Source organism: Saccostrea echinata, unplaced genomic scaffold, assembly GCF_033153115.1.
Source record: "Saccostrea echinata isolate AGI-Se365-2 ecotype Australia unplaced genomic scaffold, CSIRO_AGI_Sech_v1 ptg000011l, whole genome shotgun sequence".
Taxonomy (NCBI): Eukaryota; Metazoa; Mollusca; class Bivalvia; order Ostreida; family Ostreidae; genus Saccostrea; species Saccostrea echinata.
In genome coordinates, this window is record NW_026889760.1 from 3638980 (window position 1) to 3657973 (window position 18994).

The 18994-nt window shown below is 32.1% G+C and overlaps 2 protein-coding genes across 2 annotated transcripts in view; one reads left to right on the top strand and one right to left on the bottom strand.

Annotated features, from left to right (window-relative positions):
• The first annotated feature begins 404 nt into the window (after positions 1-404).
• The window catches only part of LOC133184820 (calcium/calmodulin-dependent protein kinase type 1-like), a 67574-nt gene continuing 48984 nt past the window's right edge, over positions 405-18994 (top strand). The window contains exon 1 of the mRNA XM_061319903.1: positions 405-624. Coding sequence (XP_061175887.1) covers positions 530-624 — 95 coding nt within the window. The 5' untranslated portion in view covers positions 405-529. The remainder of the gene's footprint in view (positions 625-18994) is intronic.
• Positions 5757-10738, bottom strand: LOC133184941 (uncharacterized). The gene is made up of 10 exons (XM_061320011.1): positions 10573-10738; positions 9751-9922; positions 9443-9522; positions 8993-9201; positions 8343-8613; positions 7898-8120; positions 7675-7759; positions 7295-7469; positions 6979-7107; positions 5757-6568 (listed from the first exon to the last, which is right to left on the bottom strand). The coding sequence occupies exons 2-10, from the start codon at positions 9918-9920 to the stop codon at positions 5805-5807; spliced, it is 2106 nt and encodes a 701-aa protein (XP_061175995.1). The 5' UTR covers positions 9921-9922; positions 10573-10738; the 3' UTR covers positions 5757-5804.

Consider the following 18994-nt stretch of genomic DNA (forward strand, 5'->3'; position numbering starts at 1 on the left):
ACGTCACAATACATTGTTGCGTCATAAAGGAGACAGATGGCAGTGGCATATCTTTCTTTCTTTTTTTTATATTGGAATATGATATTGGGATATGATCTTATAATTTGATGTGTTTTTTTAAACCTTTGAAAAAAGTGACAAAGAAAAGATAACGATTTTTTGTGATTTGTTGATTTTTTTTTCTTTGGCAATGAATTAAAATTGGAAACTTGATATGTAACCATTCAGGTATTTCATAATTTATATTGCTCAATTGGTTTAAATCTATTAATAGCATAAGCAATCATAATCCACACCCGTATCCACAAGCATGCGACTTTTTCCAGTAGACTTGATATAACAGTTTCCATGGCAGTACAATAAACAGATGCGCAATCGGAGCGTGTAGCCTACTTATGCAAATACACGCCATTTTCTGTGACGTCACGAGTGAAGTGAGAAAGTAGAAAAACATTCATGAGATAGAGGGAACCAAATGACTGAGTCAATGAATTATCCGGTGTGATTTAATTCTTTAGAACGATTAAATATGCCACTTTTTGGTAAAAAGCATGAAACGGATAAGAAACATTCAAAGGAATCGGATGTTCGGAAGAAATATGACTTCAAGCGGACCCTGGGAACGTAAGTATCAGTTCTCCATTCCTCTGTCACACTTTCATATGCAACTAGAAGACATCGTACATGAATTTTCCTCTACGTTTTATTTTTTTTATATTTCATCTTCTTTTAAATACCCAGATTAAATCATCAATGTCCCGGGGGATTATTCATATTTGCAATAACAAATGCTTACATGATGAAAGATGTGTTTTAACATGTAGGCCATTATATTTTCAATTAAGGATGTACATTTTACACATATTTTTTACCCAAATGTTAAAGGCTAGATAACAGGGTAAACCAAGCGTTGAATCCTTTGTTGTATTATAAAGACGACGATGTGATGACAGTTTCATTAATCCGTATCACGAAGATGGACTAAACCTATAGTTCCTTGAGATTTAAATGTAACTGTGGCATACCAATCATTGTAAGATTAAAGACACTATTAATTAATATAGTAGGTAACCCTTGTATAGTTGACCTTATGTAATTCATGTTGTGCTTTGGTTAACCCTTAAAAATGACATCCTAAGACAATGTGATTCCATAAAGCTTTTAGTTTTGACGTACACTGTAGGGTTGCAGATCAGAAACTGTGAATTGCATTTAAAAAAGAAAAGAAAGAAAGAAAAAAAACTTCTGTCAGTTATATTCACATGCAGTGACAGAATTGCACAAGCCTTTAGAGAAAATATATTTCTATCGGATGTATTGATTGTGGGTTAGAGTAATTTCTTTTCCAAATGACACCATGTGAAATCATATTGTACAGGGATGGGGGATTAGACTGGCAGATGCTTCAGATTAACTTGACCTCATGAACAACGTTTTTTTTTATTGACCGTTATTTAGTAATGGACCACGTTCACCTTCACAATGAATGTTGCAGATAATAATGATCATTAGACTGTTTTGTTATACTCTTATGCAGGGTATAATATTTAATGTGAAAATCTAATTAATAGGTATTGTATGCAGCCCACACCTTTCCTACACTGCTTACGCAAAATAGTGTATCCATTAATAATGATATAATTCATACATATTACGTACCCATTAGTAAATTAAGATATATTTACTGCACATGTACAATGAAGGGTTACATAATGACACAATAACCAGACATTATAGGTTCATAACCTCCACCAACACATATATGGACAGAGCTCGAGGTTAATAACTTACCTGAGTTTTTGTGTTTGTTAGTAACACACTTCAACAGGTCTTAATTGTGTTGATTAATAGAGAATATTTGGGAACAAGAAATTTTAAGTTATGCTTGGATTTTGGTTCTCTATTTTGTTAACCATGTCATTTAATTGTGATCATTAATATTGAATTGCTAAGAATATACAAACCTGTTCATAAGTTTTGGGATATCAGATGTTTGATAAGTTGTTATCAATTGTTGTGGGCGTTCATGGTCTTGTAAGTTGATTTTCACCCCCTTTTTGTTTTAATTGCTTCTTTATATAAGGCTTTTTTCATTCCACTCGTCAAGAGTAATGAAGTTCAACATGAAATAAACGAAAGACCTGCCATCACATGTATACTAGAAGAAATTAACAGTTCTCCATTTGTCCATGACTTCAGATATTAAGTGTCATTTGTGATTCTGAATTCATTATTTAATTTTTAGAGAATTAATTGATTACTCTAAAATGGTATGAAATCATTATTGACAATTGTATAGTTGTAAGCATGTTTTATATATATAGTATAATAAATTGTATTTACTGCTGACATGAACATCTGAGGGTGATATCAATTACCCAAGTAGAATGATAGGAAAAAATTCATTCCTTGATAATCAAATAATTTTATAGCATAATTTACAAAACAAATAGTGAGAGTGTTCGAAATCACTTGATAACAGTAAGAAGAAAGGAGAGAGCAAACAGTGAAAAAAATATATTTTTACTTATAAACCAGGATGTGATGATCAGTGCTTATGACAGTGGCATTAAGGAAATGTTGTTTATATGTGTATTCCTAGATGCTGAACATGCTGAATGGACTAATATTTAATTTTGTGTTTAAAAGAATTTAACAGATATGTTTGCTGTCTGGTATTGTGCAAAAGAAATTTGAAAAATGTTACCTCAGAGGAATAAAAATAATCAATGCTTGTCACTGTAGATTGAATCTCAGAGAGTTTTTTGAAGGCATTTGAAAGTATTCAGCAATTGTCAAAAGGAATTGAAGAATTTAGCTGTCCTTTTTATTCATCTTAATGTGTTCATTAATAATAGATCATTGGGTTGTGTTCATGTGCTGTAGAAGGTGACACATTGAATTTCAGTCATGAAATTTACACATGCACACATGTGGGAGTATCACCTGTCATTTAACTGCAACACTCAGCAAAGACCTATGGCATATATGCATCATTGATTAAAAATCTTTTTCTTGTTTATATACACTATCATTGGAAGGTTACATCAACAGATTATTAACAAAATGTAAGAAAGAAAGAAAAATAGAAGCAAAATATACCATGTCTAATCTAGTTTATATACTAGCTAATACTTAATTTGCTCTTTTATGTTTATCAGCTGTTTTGTAAATAGTTATATTATGTATTTTATAGATTTTGTCAATCAATTGTCTATTCTTCAGCACAAACAATGCTTTTAAATTTTTAATAGTGTTTTCAAAAAATAAATAAAAAGATTCCAAGTATGTAAACTTGGGTCTATTTCTAAACAAAAGGATGGATCATATTCAAAGCGGTTGACAATATAGTATACTCAAATCAATTATTCAATTAACAGGAGGCAAAGATATAATCCGGAATCAATGACTTTATTACCAGGTAGTTCAGCTCAATTAGTTAGTCGGCTTTTGTAATTTATCTTTGTATAGAGACTCTAGCTTTGCTAAAGATTGGCTCTTCAGGGCAATTTCTCCTTTGTTTAATGGTCAAGACAAGAATTTACGAGGAATTAACTTTTGATAATTATGGACAAATCAAGAAGTGGCATGCAAAGGTTTCTCCAACTTTAACATGTACCATACTTTCATTGTACCATGATAACAGGGAACAGCTGTTTTTCATAAGTCTTTGAAAAATTATTGCATGGTTGGCTCCCTCCTTTTCCCAGCTCAACCATTTGGACTGTCCATAACCCCCCCTCACCCCCCCCCCCCCCCCAAAAAAAAAATAATTAAAAATATCTATTTAGGACAGGTACTAGTATAAATATGCTAAAAATTAAGAATGCATTCTAAATATTCTGTAGCTACTAAAACATGAATAATGTACAGTGCAGACATAGTGAAGAAACAACATGCAGATAATTTTTAATTTAAGGAGGTGATCAAGAAAACAAGAATTTCATGAAAATCTAATAATAAGTGTGTGGTTAAAATGCCCCCCAAAATACATGCAGAAAAGAACTTTTAATAATTTGACAGTTTATCATTAATGACAAGATACGTGTACAGGAAGTGTGATTATATGACTAGGTCCTGGTCTCAAGAGGGGTATATGTAATCAAAAATAATATCTGACAAGGAGTCGTTCAAGTAACATTAAGGTTGTGTTTTAACTCTTAACTTTTTATTAAATTGCATATGGTATTAGCTTCTAAAACTTCTGAGGGGGAGAGAGAATTATGCCTAGATTAGGTAACTATACAGTAATTAAAACACACATACAACAGGGCCAGGGGACAAAAATTTTTCAGTTTTTACCTTTAATTTGTCTTCATCTTCTTCAGTATAAGGAGTTCACTCTTAGAGCTTACTCCATGTGGAGTAATTAATGTTACATCTGACATCATTAAATCTTGTAAGCATGAATTCATATTAAGCACTGTAACCATGTTTCACTGTATACATAACAGATTGGCAAAAACAGTTTAGTGCATGCCTGTGTTAAATTTTTTTTTTATTAAATTTTTAAAGGAACAAAATGATTCATGAATCAATCATGTCTACAAATTCAAATAATTTCCTTATATTTTTTATGAAAACTTTGAAATGAATGTTTATGAAAGACACTCACTCTTTTAGCTACAAAATTGCTTAAGGTAGAACCTATGTCGGAAAAGTCTTTGTCACAGGATTTTCAAACTTTTTAAAATGATTTATTAGCATTTGCTTATTAATCAGTTTAAAATAAATGGTGTCTTTCCTTGTTATTAAATACAGTGCAACTTGTGTAACTTGGTATCATATTATACACTGTAACTCTATATTTTCAGCGATATTGAGTGTTGCAATTAAGACACAAAAATGATATAAAAAATAACAAAAACACCGTTGTGAATATCAAAATTAACTGATTTTATTGACTGGACACTATTTTGTAAAATTGATCAGGAATTCATTCATTTTTTTCAAATTTTCTAAGAGATAAACCCACATTTCAACAAATGTATGCAAAGAGGCTCATTATTTTCAAAGGATTTTTAGTCAACCTAACATACTAAAATTGTAAAAAAAATTCAAAAGTCTTTGTCACAGGATTTTTAATCTTTAATATGATGAAGAACATACTTAAATGATGATAAAAAGTGATTAAAATATACATGTTGCCTTACTAACTTACGAAAAATATGTCAATTTATTAGTACAACTTCTGTTGACCTTTTTGCACTTACACAACATTTGGTGATAAAGACTGTTTTAAGGATATTTTCTGTTTCACTTCGTAAATATTTATCAGAAAATGTATCTTTTTATTAAAGAATAATATTTAAAAGAAAAAATTATTTCTATACAGCAACCATCAAAATACTAATGAACAAGGGAAAACTGTCAATGTGACAGCAAATGGGCCAGATTTCCTTTTGTGTGAACAGTACCGTTACTAGTATTTCTCACAATTTTTTTTTTTAAAAAGTTTCTATTCTGATAACTCTAGGAGGTGAGTCATACCATCAATATACATGGTAACCTATAAACATGTTTTGCATTAAAGTGACTAAATTCAAGAAATTTTATTTTTCTCACAAATATGAAAAATTAAAATCCAAGTACTCTGCACCTATCTGACAAGTATACAATAGAAAACGTTCATATCTTGAAAATATGCAATATTTTGCACAAAAATGATTAAGTTCAACAACTGGTATTTAAAATTTCTCACATAATTAGCAAAAATTAAAAATTCCAACTACTATGCACAAAATGTTCAATACCAGTACACATCATGATATAAGCACTATCAATCTTTGAACAGATCCTGCCACCTATGCTTCCGATGACAAATCATCAAGGAATTTTATTATTTTGTTGGCAATGGAACATTTCTTTGCAATCTTGCACTCTTTTAAAATGCTAGCAATACCATTCATATCATCACGGTTGTGAATTTTCCTTAGCTGAGACATCCCTAGGGAACAAGCAGCAAGTTTGTTGCACACATTTTGTGAAATTACCTTTTTCTCAACTAATGCATGGAGACTAGATTTACAAGCAAAATAAGACAGTTGGAAAACAAAATCATTTAATTGATTTTCATTCAGACTGAAATGTTCAAACAGTTCCCGCAATGCAACAACATCTTCTAATGCATTATGTGCTGCATATTCTTTGCCTAACAAACATTTAATGAGGGACTGCTGAGAAAAACTTCCATTTACTTCATCCTTTTTGTACAATGATCTTGCAATAACTAACGTATCAACAAAACCTGAAATACTTCGGTTTAAAGTTTCACAAAGACCATATTTTTCCAAAGAATTAATGAGGACAGGCACATCAAAGTTTTTAATATTATGTCCTACGATGCAAGGATAAGTAAATTTCTTCACAAATGCAAGAAATTGTAACAGACCATCCTTTTGCTTAACTGCTTCAATGCTTTTTTCCTGGAGAAGTAGTTTTCCATCTTTGAAACTCAAACCAGTGGCTGATGATGCACCAGGACTTATGGGCTTAGTAGGGAATACATATGTATTAAAAGTTTTATCACTGCAGACAGCTGCTATCTGAATGATATCTGAAGTACGCCCTGTAATGGAACACATTGAGACATTTTAATTATACATCTGAGGTACTAAATCATTCAATAAAACAATTTTTTTTTTCAATAAGATTTCACGAAGTTCTGCTTCTGCCTTTTTTTTTTTTTCTTTTTTTTTTCTTTTTTTTTTTTACAATTCCACACTTTTTTTTTAGTCTCTGCAAAAAAATTGTCTTTAGACTGAAAATATGTCACACTACAACACACTGAAGTGCTTAGGATGAATAATTGCTATATATTATTTTGCATAAAGATATCAAAACTTCTTGTGGAGAAGTAAAATGATTTTTTTTTCTTCAAAATTTGCAGATATGAAATATATATGCCCAAAACAAAGATGTTGCATCTGTATTGTTTCCACAGTTAACCAAATTATTCAAGCAAAATTATTCACACACCTAGTCCTGTTGTTTCCAAGTCAAAGAACATAAAAGGCTGCTGAGCTGTTAGATGCTTTTCAGGCAAAACACTTATTTCCTCAATATCAGTGTGGTCCTGTAATTCAATATTGGTGCTGTAGGTGTCACCTGATTGAAAATATAAAACATGTAATACATGTATTAAATTAACAACATATCATTTGGGATATATCAATTTTGGATGCATGTCATGGCCTTCAGACAAGCATCCTTTTTTAAAACATAATTATTCACTTTGTACTTAAAATACAGAATGGCATAATTAATTCATCATAAAATATGCATATAAGTTTACCTTCAAGGACAGTCTTCACTGCATTTCTAGAACTGCGGTTTGATCTGAGCTCAAGCCTGCGTCTTTTGTACTTTGATGATCTCTGCAAAAGTCTTTTCCGTTTGAGTTTGTTGGCCAGCTTAATTGTGTGTTTTCTTGTAAATGTACCTGGACTGAGGCAGCAGTTTTTGTTCAGCTAAAATGTAAAAATTTATGTACTATGTGCAATTCGATATTGAGTTAACATTTTACAAAGATACAAAAATCAGTCACAAAATTATATACATATATATATATATATATATATATATATATATATATATATATATATATATATATATATATATATATATATATATATACCAAAATGTTATCAGGAACCTGACTAGTTATATACTTACCTTCAACAAATAATTATGGCCTTCATTTTTCTGACATACTGTTGCTGATACACGAGACACTAGACTTTCTGAGCCACTGTAACACCTGAATTTTTAGCAAAGAAGTTTTCCATATTACCATATTTTTGAAGGATGTGGGGGTGTAGGGTTAAATAATCATTGCATACATGTATGTACATTCACACTTCAAAGGTATTGAAAATCAGAGTATACATGTACTTACATTCTCTTTGGAGCTTTGCTGGACACCATATGATTAAAATTCTCATTGGCTTGAGAGGATCCTAGTTTGCATAGAATGTCAGATTTTAACACAAATTTTGAAATTAAATCCTCTAGAGACATTCTCAAATTTAAATCAGATAAGGGTTTGCCAAAAGGTAGGTTTTTGGGTTTGTAGCCTTTTTCTGCACTCCTACACCAATTACCACAGGACTGGTGTTCACCTGAATAAAATGATTCAATATATTACTTGGCAAAATGTCATGCACAATTGTGTTACAAATGCATCAAAATATTGATAAAATTTGCTTCATATAAATAACATGGATATAAAGCAATCTTGACGGTCCTGTGGTACTGAAAAGTGATTGAAAACATTATATTGCACACCTGGTAAATAGAATTGTTCAAAATATTCATGGATAAATTTAAATAAATTTAAATACCATACAAATGGGGTACAATTGCCTCTAGAGCACTTCCAAGTTGTTCTGGATTTTCCTGATTCTGATGTAGGCTAAACATGAAACAGCGCTCAATGTGTGTTCTGACTTTTTGGTTTTTGAGTTGTCTGTGTTCATTGCTGAGGTTGATTAAGGCCGAAGTGAAAGATTTCCTGATATGGTTGCTATCTGTTTTCTTTGAAATTGATGGGTCTACAATAGCCTTAACCCTAGAAATGGTGGTGGAGTCATTATCCATTATCAGTGTTGATACCTTGGGGAAAAAAGAAAAATTGTGAATAATAAGTCCATAAGTCCATTTCTTGTCAAAATAAGGTCAACTTTTAAAAAATTGTTTGCTTGCCCTCTCCTGACTTAGAATTTTAAAAAAATGGTAGGTAGGAAGGAGTATTTTCTATTAATCAGAAAGACTTGCAAATAAAGAGTTAAAATAACTATTAATGGGATGAGAAAACTTTTGGAATAATAAATAAATAGTTTACTGGAGGTTAAAAAAGTTTTAAGTTGGGATGTTTTTAGTCAATCGGTTGGGAGAGAGCAAACAAACATTTTTTTTAAGATGGCCTAACTGAATATATTATGAGCAACTAATGATATACATGTACAATAAATATTGTTTAGTCTTTACCTACTCTATGACCCTGATTGATGACATCTTGTAACATATCACATGCTAAAGCAGGTTCCATTCCCTTTGATGTCCCTGTCCAATTTTTGCTACAAGTGTGTTCTTTTGGCATTTGGTCAGAACTAGAGGCTGTAGAGCAAACTTTACAATGGGATGACTTTACTCCGAACCCAATACATTTTCCTGTTTTCTCTCCTATCAAGGAAGCATGGCCTGAAAAGTAAAAATGAAAACTTTGTAACTACATTGAAAGGGAATTCTTACAATCTATTCCAAACAATGATTGGGCATTAGAGTTTTTGTATTTGAAAATACATCTTTTTTTAGGAAGAAGTTATTCATTTTAAAAACCAATTATTTCTTGTTGCTTCTTGATGCAGTGAAATATGATTATGGCAAACATATACTAAACAATAATACAATACTGGTATGTTACATAATATAAAATATTTACCAGATAAACTATTGTAAGCTCTTCCAGTGCCACGTTTTTGCCATGCTCCATCGAAGCTAGCTGATATTTCCCCATTACTCCTGTCAATACAAAGACACAGACATTCTTAAAAAATTAAACTAGTATAAACTTTTTTTCCAAATAATTTATTATTATGCAACATATTTTGGCCGTATTAAGGTTTGTCTTGCCATATAATATTGGTTAGACTAGTCTTTCAGATCTAAATAAGAATATCTGATCAACTGAATTCTAAATATATGGTTCAGTATTTAATGTTATTTGACAATAGCTAGTAAAATACGTACAGCTCAGCCTCTTCCGTCAGATGTTTTTTACATGATTCAGTAGCCATTTCCAATAGTTTTTGCCCTACTTCCCTCTCTCTGGCTTTCAAGCTGTTATAACTGATGGGAGGTATGTTCAGAGCAGCAAGGAGGTTACTAATATGAGTCTCTCCAAATCCACCATTTATCATTCCTTGAATTGCACATAGTATAGGAATAATACAAGTTATCTAGGCCAAAGGCTAAAGGGTGTGTGGAATGCAACCCAAGGTAAACCTCTATACATATCCTTGATTGGACCCAGATAACAAATTCATTTCCTAAGTAAACAAATAGATTATTCAATACCTACTTCAAATCTATTGTGTATCAACCCATTGATAGAATTTACTGTGTGCTAAAAAGCATCATTGACATAATGTTTCTACTTTTGCTAGAGAGACTGCTTCATTCAATTTCATAGTGACAACATGTTATTTACACTCTACTTTAGACCAGGTGTACAGAAAATTACCTCTGGCTTGTTAACTTATCATAACTCATCATAAAGTTACATAGAAAAAAAAATGTATTTTTTTTTGTATGTATTGTATTTTTTTCTACCCAGTTGCTATTGTAAATTATGATAATTAAGTATATGCAATAATGAAACTGTGCCATACACTGGTACCGTAATCAACTTTTAAAAAAAAAAAAAACCCATATTTTTTTAAATGTGTAAAATGAAATAATTCAGCTGTATTTGAGATTTAGCAGAAGAAATATGTTGTGGATCATAAACCTAGCCTCATTCTGTAGTCTTTATATATAATATAAGTTTAATCTTCCAAAGGTTTTTCCTACCAGCTGCTAATTTGGTATTGACATCCCAGGCATATCCTCCTCTGTCGGTGAAATGGCGTGACCCCGTTGGTATTGCATTTACAAATCCACACTCAGTATAACCACATTTCACATCCAAAAACTGGGCAAGCCCGAAGTTTCTCTCCCCAACACAATTCAACAGATGAAGAGGTTGGCTGCACAGTTCACAAGCCTTTAGTCCGTCTGCTAAAACGCCCAACTCTACTATCCTTCGCCCTTCTCGCCAACTTTCCTGTTATTTTAATAAAATTCAAGATCTGTTTAAGTTTGTCACATAATTGTTATAACTCCACTTAATAGTCACTGATAGTTGCTCGCGTGCCAAAAAAAAAAAAAAAAAAACTTACCGCATTTTCAACTACTTCTTCCCGCTCTACCATACGTATGTCACAACCATTGGCATTATCGTCTGCAGATTTAGAGTATGCATGGTCTTTTTCGGTATTATAAAAGCGTATTCTTCTTGTTTCTTCCAATTTCTTTAATCGTTTAATATGACTTTTCTTAATAAAACGGCCCCCTTTCGATCTCATTTTGTTTGTTCAAATTGTTGTTGTCGTTTGACATTTCACCGGATATTTACGCTACGTATAATTTTAAAACCGGATTCGATCAGACATAGCAAAAACGTTTCTATGACGTAATACGACGTAGGTTCTACGTTAAGTTTGGACTACAATTGGCGTAAATAAGGTATAGGCATAAAAAATGTTATCAATCCTCTCCAAAAAGATAAAGGGGTGCTGAAATTTCTTACACGCTGTAATTTATGGTCAGAAAACCTTAAGTATCTTTAAAGATCTAAGCATATTGATTGACTTTTCATCCACAGTTGTGGTCTAATAGAGCTTTAACTGATGGATTTTATATGGCCCCATGTTTCTTATATTATGGTTGAATGGGATTAACTTTCCATTGAGATATTTTCTATCATTCAGGTAGCTAGGATTTTCCTTTGAGAATATTAGAGTGAATGCTACATGTATTGATTGAAGTTTTAAAGGTACATTACCTATTTTTGTTGCTTAAAATATTTTATTTCTGGGGGTTATTGATTAATATCAAGTAAGGGGGCTTTTGATTGAAAATATGAAAAATGCATGAATTAGCCATATTTTTTAACATGATATAATTCCAGGGGTTATCATATTACCTGAGAGTTAATTACAAGTAGTACATGTCAGTGGTGGATTCAGGATTCCTTAAAGGGGGGTAGGGTGGGGTGGCAGCAGCCCTAGGGTCTGAGGACCACCTTTAGGCTCCCAGTGTGTCAAAGCCCTGGTGGGGGACCAGGGACAAAGCCCCTGGAAGATTCCAGGATTTAGGATTTTTTTAGATCAGTTTTGTGTGTAAGTTTAGATATACTTTATGAACAAGATGATTAATATCTAACAAGTTACAACCAAAAAAATTATGTTTTCAACTTTGCTAAATTTTTGGGTACAAGGGGGGAGGGTGGGGGAAGGGGGGCTGCCCCCTCTCTGAATCTGCCAGTGCATTGATCAAGCATTTCATATATATGACAAATAACATACTATTCATATTTTTAACTATAAATTTTAGAAAGCTGTGTTAATTATTTTTTTCACTCTAGACTACTTGTCCACGATTTAACCAGACAACTCTCGTATTGTGTTATATTTAATGCATTTCTTTGATGAAATCAATTTTGAGAATTATGAAATTTGCAGGTATAAAAGTATATATAGAGAATTGAAACATTCAGGATTATTTTCTCCGTTACCCTATAGTCAGCTAAGAGGAAAACATTTCTAAAACGTAATTAAAAAGACTTACCAGTAGTTAAAATCTAATTGAACAATGTACATGATATATATACTCGGACTAATACAAAATATTTCTTAGTGGTTTAATTCTATTATAATGTACAATCTTATGTTATCTCGAACTTGATGGGACCATTAAGGAAAAAATTCCAAATATCTGTGGGTTTTTGAGATAATGAGACTGCAGAGACTACACATACATGTATGTTCACTTAGAAATTAAAATAGCTAGCATTAGTTAATAAGAACTAGCATTAAAAGAATTAAAGATTTATTTTGAACATTTTCTATAGGTTGTCTTGAGCTTGTCCTCTTTAAATAAGCAATAATTGAATTAATGATAGAGTGAGTATGTATCTAAAAGAATAGTATTTGATTATTTATTTGTTCAAACCAAATCCAAAGAATGCATGCAATTTCCCACAGTCTTAGTAGGCGGCAAGCCCTTTTAATATCCTGGGGAGGGTTAACCTAAAGGTCAGAAATATTAAAAATGTAATTGATTTTCTTCAAGTTCTGATGCTCCCCACTGCACTTTGTTGACATTTCATGACAAAGATGTAACATAATATTGGTGCTTATAGGAAACACCCACCAGCTTTTCCATGAAACTCTGAGAATACGATAGTGGATTTGAACATAATACATTTTGCAATTATAGATAAAGCATTATGCAGTTTGAATTGAATTATACCATATAATAAAATACCATATTTGCATGTATACACAAAATTCTCTGGGCAATGCAGTAAAATTATGGACAATTGTGTATTGGAGTTTTAATTTACTGTGATATTTATATTGACAATAAAATCCTTAGGAAGTATCTTCTTGTGCAGCTCATATTATCACACAAAATATGAAAATAATTATACACTCTCAATTTTTAGTAGATTGGCCTTGCATTATAATTTATGGGTGGCTACACTGTGATCATGCAAACTGGCAACAATATTCATCATACCCCATTAGCCAATCCACCGACACATAAATGACTTCCTAAGTTTGTAATGCTTTGAACATTTTGAATGTCTAACTGGGAAGTCTCATTGGAAGTGATGTCATTTATAGTCGCAGAAGGAAGAAGAGTTGGTGCTAAAATACATCTTAAAGCTGAACACGACTCGTAAATAGGCATACGCCATTTACGATATTACTATCTAAGATAACAGCACCAAGGTATACTCTTCGCATTCGTTACACCTGACTGCTTTATTGTCACGGGTATCGGCGTGGAATGGCGACCCTTGTTCGTGCTGGTTATCTTGCATTACTTTTGTTTACATTTTATTGCAGTCACGTATATTTGTGTTTGTTTGTATACTGCACTGACCTGTGCAACTGTTGTAAATCTCTTTGGTATCTTACTCTCCTGCATTAGAAGAAGCACAGTTATTTTCGTCGCTAGTAAGTGCTGTATAGCATACGTCCGTCTACACCGGTGACAATTGATTACACTAAACAGTGACCAAGTGAGCGGCTCTATATATAGGGGCTCTCAGATATAGCGAAAGTCCTATCGAATATGGCGGATAGATTCTTTTTAAGAAGCGTGTTCAGCTTTAAGTATTGCATACATACCCCCCCCCCCCCCCAAAAAAAAAGGAAAGAAAGAAAGATAAAGAAAAAGATGTACTAGCTGTTAAAATCAAAGGGATTTTAACATTTAAACATTTGATGACAGTTAACTTAGAAACTGATATAAGGGTTATTTGTTTTCCTCAGAGAAAATTAGATACTTGATTTATTCTTTTTCTCAGAGATTTTGGACTATCTTTGCATAATTAGTCTAATGGTTTCAGTTAATTACCTGTTCATTGGTCTGCGTACAGTGGTTATGTGCAGTTTTAGTGTTTTATGCCTATTGAGTTAACAGGTTCTTTATGGATGACAAGTGTCTGGAACCATTGCAGGTGTGAAGGTATTGGCAGAATTTAAGTTTCTTTCATGTAGAAGATGTGAGGCTTTATAGTTTCCTTGTCCTATATTTATGTATTCAAAGACTTAAGGCCCTGATGATATGTTGACACTCACAAACTGTACCAGTGCTTAGGAGATATACCATATGTTTGATAGACATATATGGTAAGATATGTTAAGATGGGATTGACTGCATAAAATGTTTTGATTTGTCATATTAGTTAACACTTCAACATGTTCAGCTTACCAAACTTTAAGTTATAATTATTTTGAGGAGTATAGGCAAAATGGATGACATTCATAAGGCATTTAGACTCTGGCTTTAAAGTGATATTTATTCAACCCACATTGTACTCTTGCACTTTGGAAGAAGTTTTATTTACAATTGTAACAGGAAGGAGAAAATGTATGACTGGACTAGGAGTCAAACTGGGGACCCCTGCATCACTAGTCAGGTGCTTTATTGACTGAGCTAACCAGGCCCGCACCATTACACAAAGAAAATGTGTCATTGTAAATCAGAGACTTCTTTTTTATAATACATGTGTATATATTAAACATCAATGCATTGATTTAAAAAAGGAATGAAATATACGCGGCTAGGATAAGGCTGTCCGTAAAATATCAAACTGTTCCAAATGTAGAAACTTCTCTGAACTACCTAGATATGACGTCATAATAGCATATGAAGTCAAGTCACTGCATACTTGAGCTGACTTGACGGGAAAGTGTCATAACTTTTACATTCCTTTCCCGTGATATGTAAAGATTTTTTAGCGTTATTGTTTGATTCAAGCATCTGGATTGTTCTTTAAGCTTAAGTGTGCTGTTATGATGTTGAACATTTGCAATTTAATATCGTTATTCCTTTTACTTGTCTGATATACATATATTCAAACAATAACAAAAAATGACTGTGAAACGCTCCCCCTTACACGTCCGTGGGCAGAGTTAGAATTTATAAATCGTGTATATATTTGACTGGCACAAGTGATTAATAAGGATAAATTGAAGATATTCTGTGTGAATCTACTAGAGAAGTATCTCTTCTAACTGAGTTTTGCTGGGGGATTGTATGTAATTTATCCTATTTTGTATAAATTGCGATAAACAGTGGAAAATGCCCCCTTGTATATGGGTAAGTTGAATTTCTAGTGGAATATTTTCTCAACAAAAAAAATTCAGACTTGCCCACAGCACTTTTTATGTACCAAAGATTACGATGAATTGACTTATGTGACAAATTTTTCTCAATAATGTTGTTTTGCACTTGTGCTGATGCAATTTTTATGCAACATTTAGAAATTTACATTGTATAAGTGTCCGTCACGTGATCAACAAAGTCATGTGACATCACAAAAATGCATAGTTTTAATACCTGATTACACTCTCATCACAAGTTGACTGCAAATTGATACATAGATTACAAATTGAAATTATCTAGCTCAAAATAAAATGTATATTTTAATGCATATTAAGCCTTCGGACAGCCTTAACATAGCTGCGTATTCAAATGAACATAAAATATTGCACATAAGTGATATACATATTCCTTAAATTGCTTTTAAATGACATTAACTTTAAAGTTTGCCTTAAATATCATACTTAAGATTTGATAAGTATTGCATTTGGATATAAATTGACCTTCACACCTTGACCTAGTCTAAATGACCTTGATACAAGGCCACTATACACCACCTTTGTATTCCTTGGAATATGACCTATGATTTTCTCAGTTTCAAAGTTTATTATTTATTAGGATAATCATTTTACACTTATTGCTATCACATATGATAACGTACAGTGAAAACTTTGAAAATCTAATAAAATTGCAGGTGCACAGATTGAAATGGTATATTTCTTTTCTACAAAATTTGAAGAAAAAAATAAAGGGCACACTGCATGGTTTTGAGCATGTTAAAATATTCTTTCCATTTTGTTAACTGAAAGAAACAACTCCATTGGAAAATTAGAAATCAGTTGAAAGACTTTGAAAAAAAAAAATCTTTGAAATGACTGCATGAAGCGTGCAGGTTCACTGTAAATTTAGCATTGTGTATGGTAGGATTATTTGTCACATGTAATCTGTGACACAACCAGATTTGTTCTCCATTTTGACAGTGAAAGGGACATTTTATTGGTACCATGCATGATGATAGCATTGTTTTCTTGGAATAAACAAGAGATCAATAGAATATTTGTTAATTATCAGGAGATGTTATCACACCATTGTGTGACCTGTCTGCTCTAAAATTATCATTGATTTTTTTAATACTACAGAGGGGTTTGGTTACAATAGACCACTGATAGAAAACACACAGACATGTATACATGTATACACATAAATATTGATAAAATCTAGTGAAATTTGATTAAACAGCTGGTTGGCTGGCTGGAAATTCAAAGCTACTCCCAAAGGTAGAGGGGTAGTATGATTGAGACTTTTTTGTTCAACTGATAGCAGTATAATTTGTTTTTCATTATATAGTATTATTAGCTGTTATTAAGCAAGAAACCTGTAGCTGTCACCTTAAAACTTGTCCAATGTTTCAGAGTATAAACACTGATTAATGAGTTTGAACGTTAATAAAATCATAAAAGTGAAGAACTTGGTGTTACAACAAGGTTTTAAAAGAATTTCAAAGAAATTTCTATTTTAAGTAACTGTAACAACACTGTCAAAATCAAAAACCAATATCTTTTTTTTTTTAATTAGTATCGTTACTTGTGTATCAATTTTAAGTCTTATTGAAATTGTACCAAAACTGAAAGAGGAGTGATCAGTTTCATTTATCAGCGTTCTGGAATTTTGTTATGTGATCTGCAATCTTTTGTAAGAACAAAAAAAAAAAAAAAAAGAATAAACAGTGTGATTAACAATTTTATTTCATTGCAATGTGTTCTCATTCATTATTAATTAAAAAGATACACAACTCACAAAGTAAGGCCCAATATGCATCATTTCATTAATAAGCATAAATAAATATAAAGTTTATATATTTTCAAAACAATTCAGGTTTGTTATTTAATCGAATCGTTGAATATACATAGAAAAAGGGATAATCATTAAGTACCGATATGGGTACCTGTATTAATTGAATGAAACAGTATTTTACAGGTAAATTTGAAAAAAAAAACATGGATACCGAGTACAGGTGACCATCCCTATTTCTAAACATGCTAAAGGCCACAAATATATCAAACTCTAACATACATTCATCAGCTTTGTGATAATATACATAAATTGAACAATGCACTACTGTAACATATCTGCATAGTTTATGGAAATCCACAAAATGATATATTGAAGTGCAACTCCCAGTTGTCTAAGAACTGTTTCCAGTAATTGTCTGATCTGTCAAACAAGAAACTGAGATGATTGCTTTGTGTTCTGTAAGAGGATGGGACTGGGGGCCTAGCAGACATTGTAGAATTTATAGTTAAAGATTGGACTTAATTCAAATATTTTTAAAACTGATTGAGGATATTTGCTTGGAGTTAATATATTAATGAATGCATAGATGTTCTTACTTCTGCAGAATCAGGGTTCCTCTGACAGGGTCATCAACTACATTAGTTAATTCTGTCCAGACTATTCTGCAAGATATTTGTTTCATGAACCTTTTGGCTTGTAAAAGAGTACATCTATACAAACATATATACATGTATAAGTAAAGTACTTCCTGCTGACTTAACTTTTTGGCTCTTACTTGATTTCTAAAAAAAATATTATTTTTGCACCAGTCTTTATTTTTGCCCATTTCACTCTCTTAGGAAGTGAACAAATTTAAAACGAGGTTATTTCAAACAAAACTACATTAAATACTGTAACTGTGTCTGGGAGAATTAAGGGCAAAAGAGTTTGGAAGTGTGAAACATGTGAAAGGGGGAAAATAAGATGGGGCGAAAATAATCCTGATGGTGTATACATGGTGTACAATATATGAAAGACACTTCAATTAACTGTTGTAACACTGTTGAGTCAGGGCAAATTTGGATACCAGTACCTATGATTTTTTCAGGATCCCACAGTCATATTTCTAAAGGGCCCACTTTTTAGTTTTGTTGTCAGTAGTAATAATGAGAGGTTTTTGATTACTCTCTGTACCTTTTACACTTGTAGCTTAATGTACCTTCAACCTGTTATAACTTTTAGTTGCTATACCCTTTACTACACAGCTACCTGTACAGTGTAGATGGTTTTCCTATAAACGTATTTTTCCTCGGAGTTATTCCCCTTGGCCGCCATCTCGTAGGTCAAAGTAGTGAATTTTCCTCTTTGAGCAACCAATTTTAATAATGCATGCTAAAAATATATGTTAAAAAATATTTACAATATTGAAATCATGAATTAAAAGAAGCTTTAACAAATGTATATTCATAAGAAAAACGGTGTTATCCTCACCTCAGTGCCCAGAGTAACAAATTGAACTTGGTTGAATAATGAAGGGATCTGGGGATATTGACCTACAATATGGCGGCCATGGGAAATAACTCTTGCTTAAATCACCTTGATGGAAAACCATATATTATTGGACACTCACTATCACTAAATGAACTGCTATAGTCTATATAGCCATTTTCTACATCATGCACCTGCCTGGTGTGTAAAATTAAATACCTGGTATTCTAAATGTTCAACTTTTACCAATGTGAGATTTTTTTGGAGAGGGACTACATCTCCCCCAAATCCC

Excerpts from the sequence above, each read along its gene's own strand:
- LOC133184941 (XM_061320011.1), bottom strand. The coding sequence starts at position 9,920 with ATGATAAATGGTGGATTTGGAGAGACTCATATTAGTAACCTCCTTGCT. Across the intron at positions 9,202-9,442 it reads AGCTTACAATAGTTTATCTG|GCCATGCTTCCTTGATAGGA; the intron begins GTAAATATTTTA and ends TTTACTTTTCAG. Across the intron at positions 7,470-7,674 it reads GCCATAATTATTTGTTGAAG|CTGAACAAAAACTGCTGCCT; the intron begins GTAAGTATATAA and ends TTTACATTTTAG.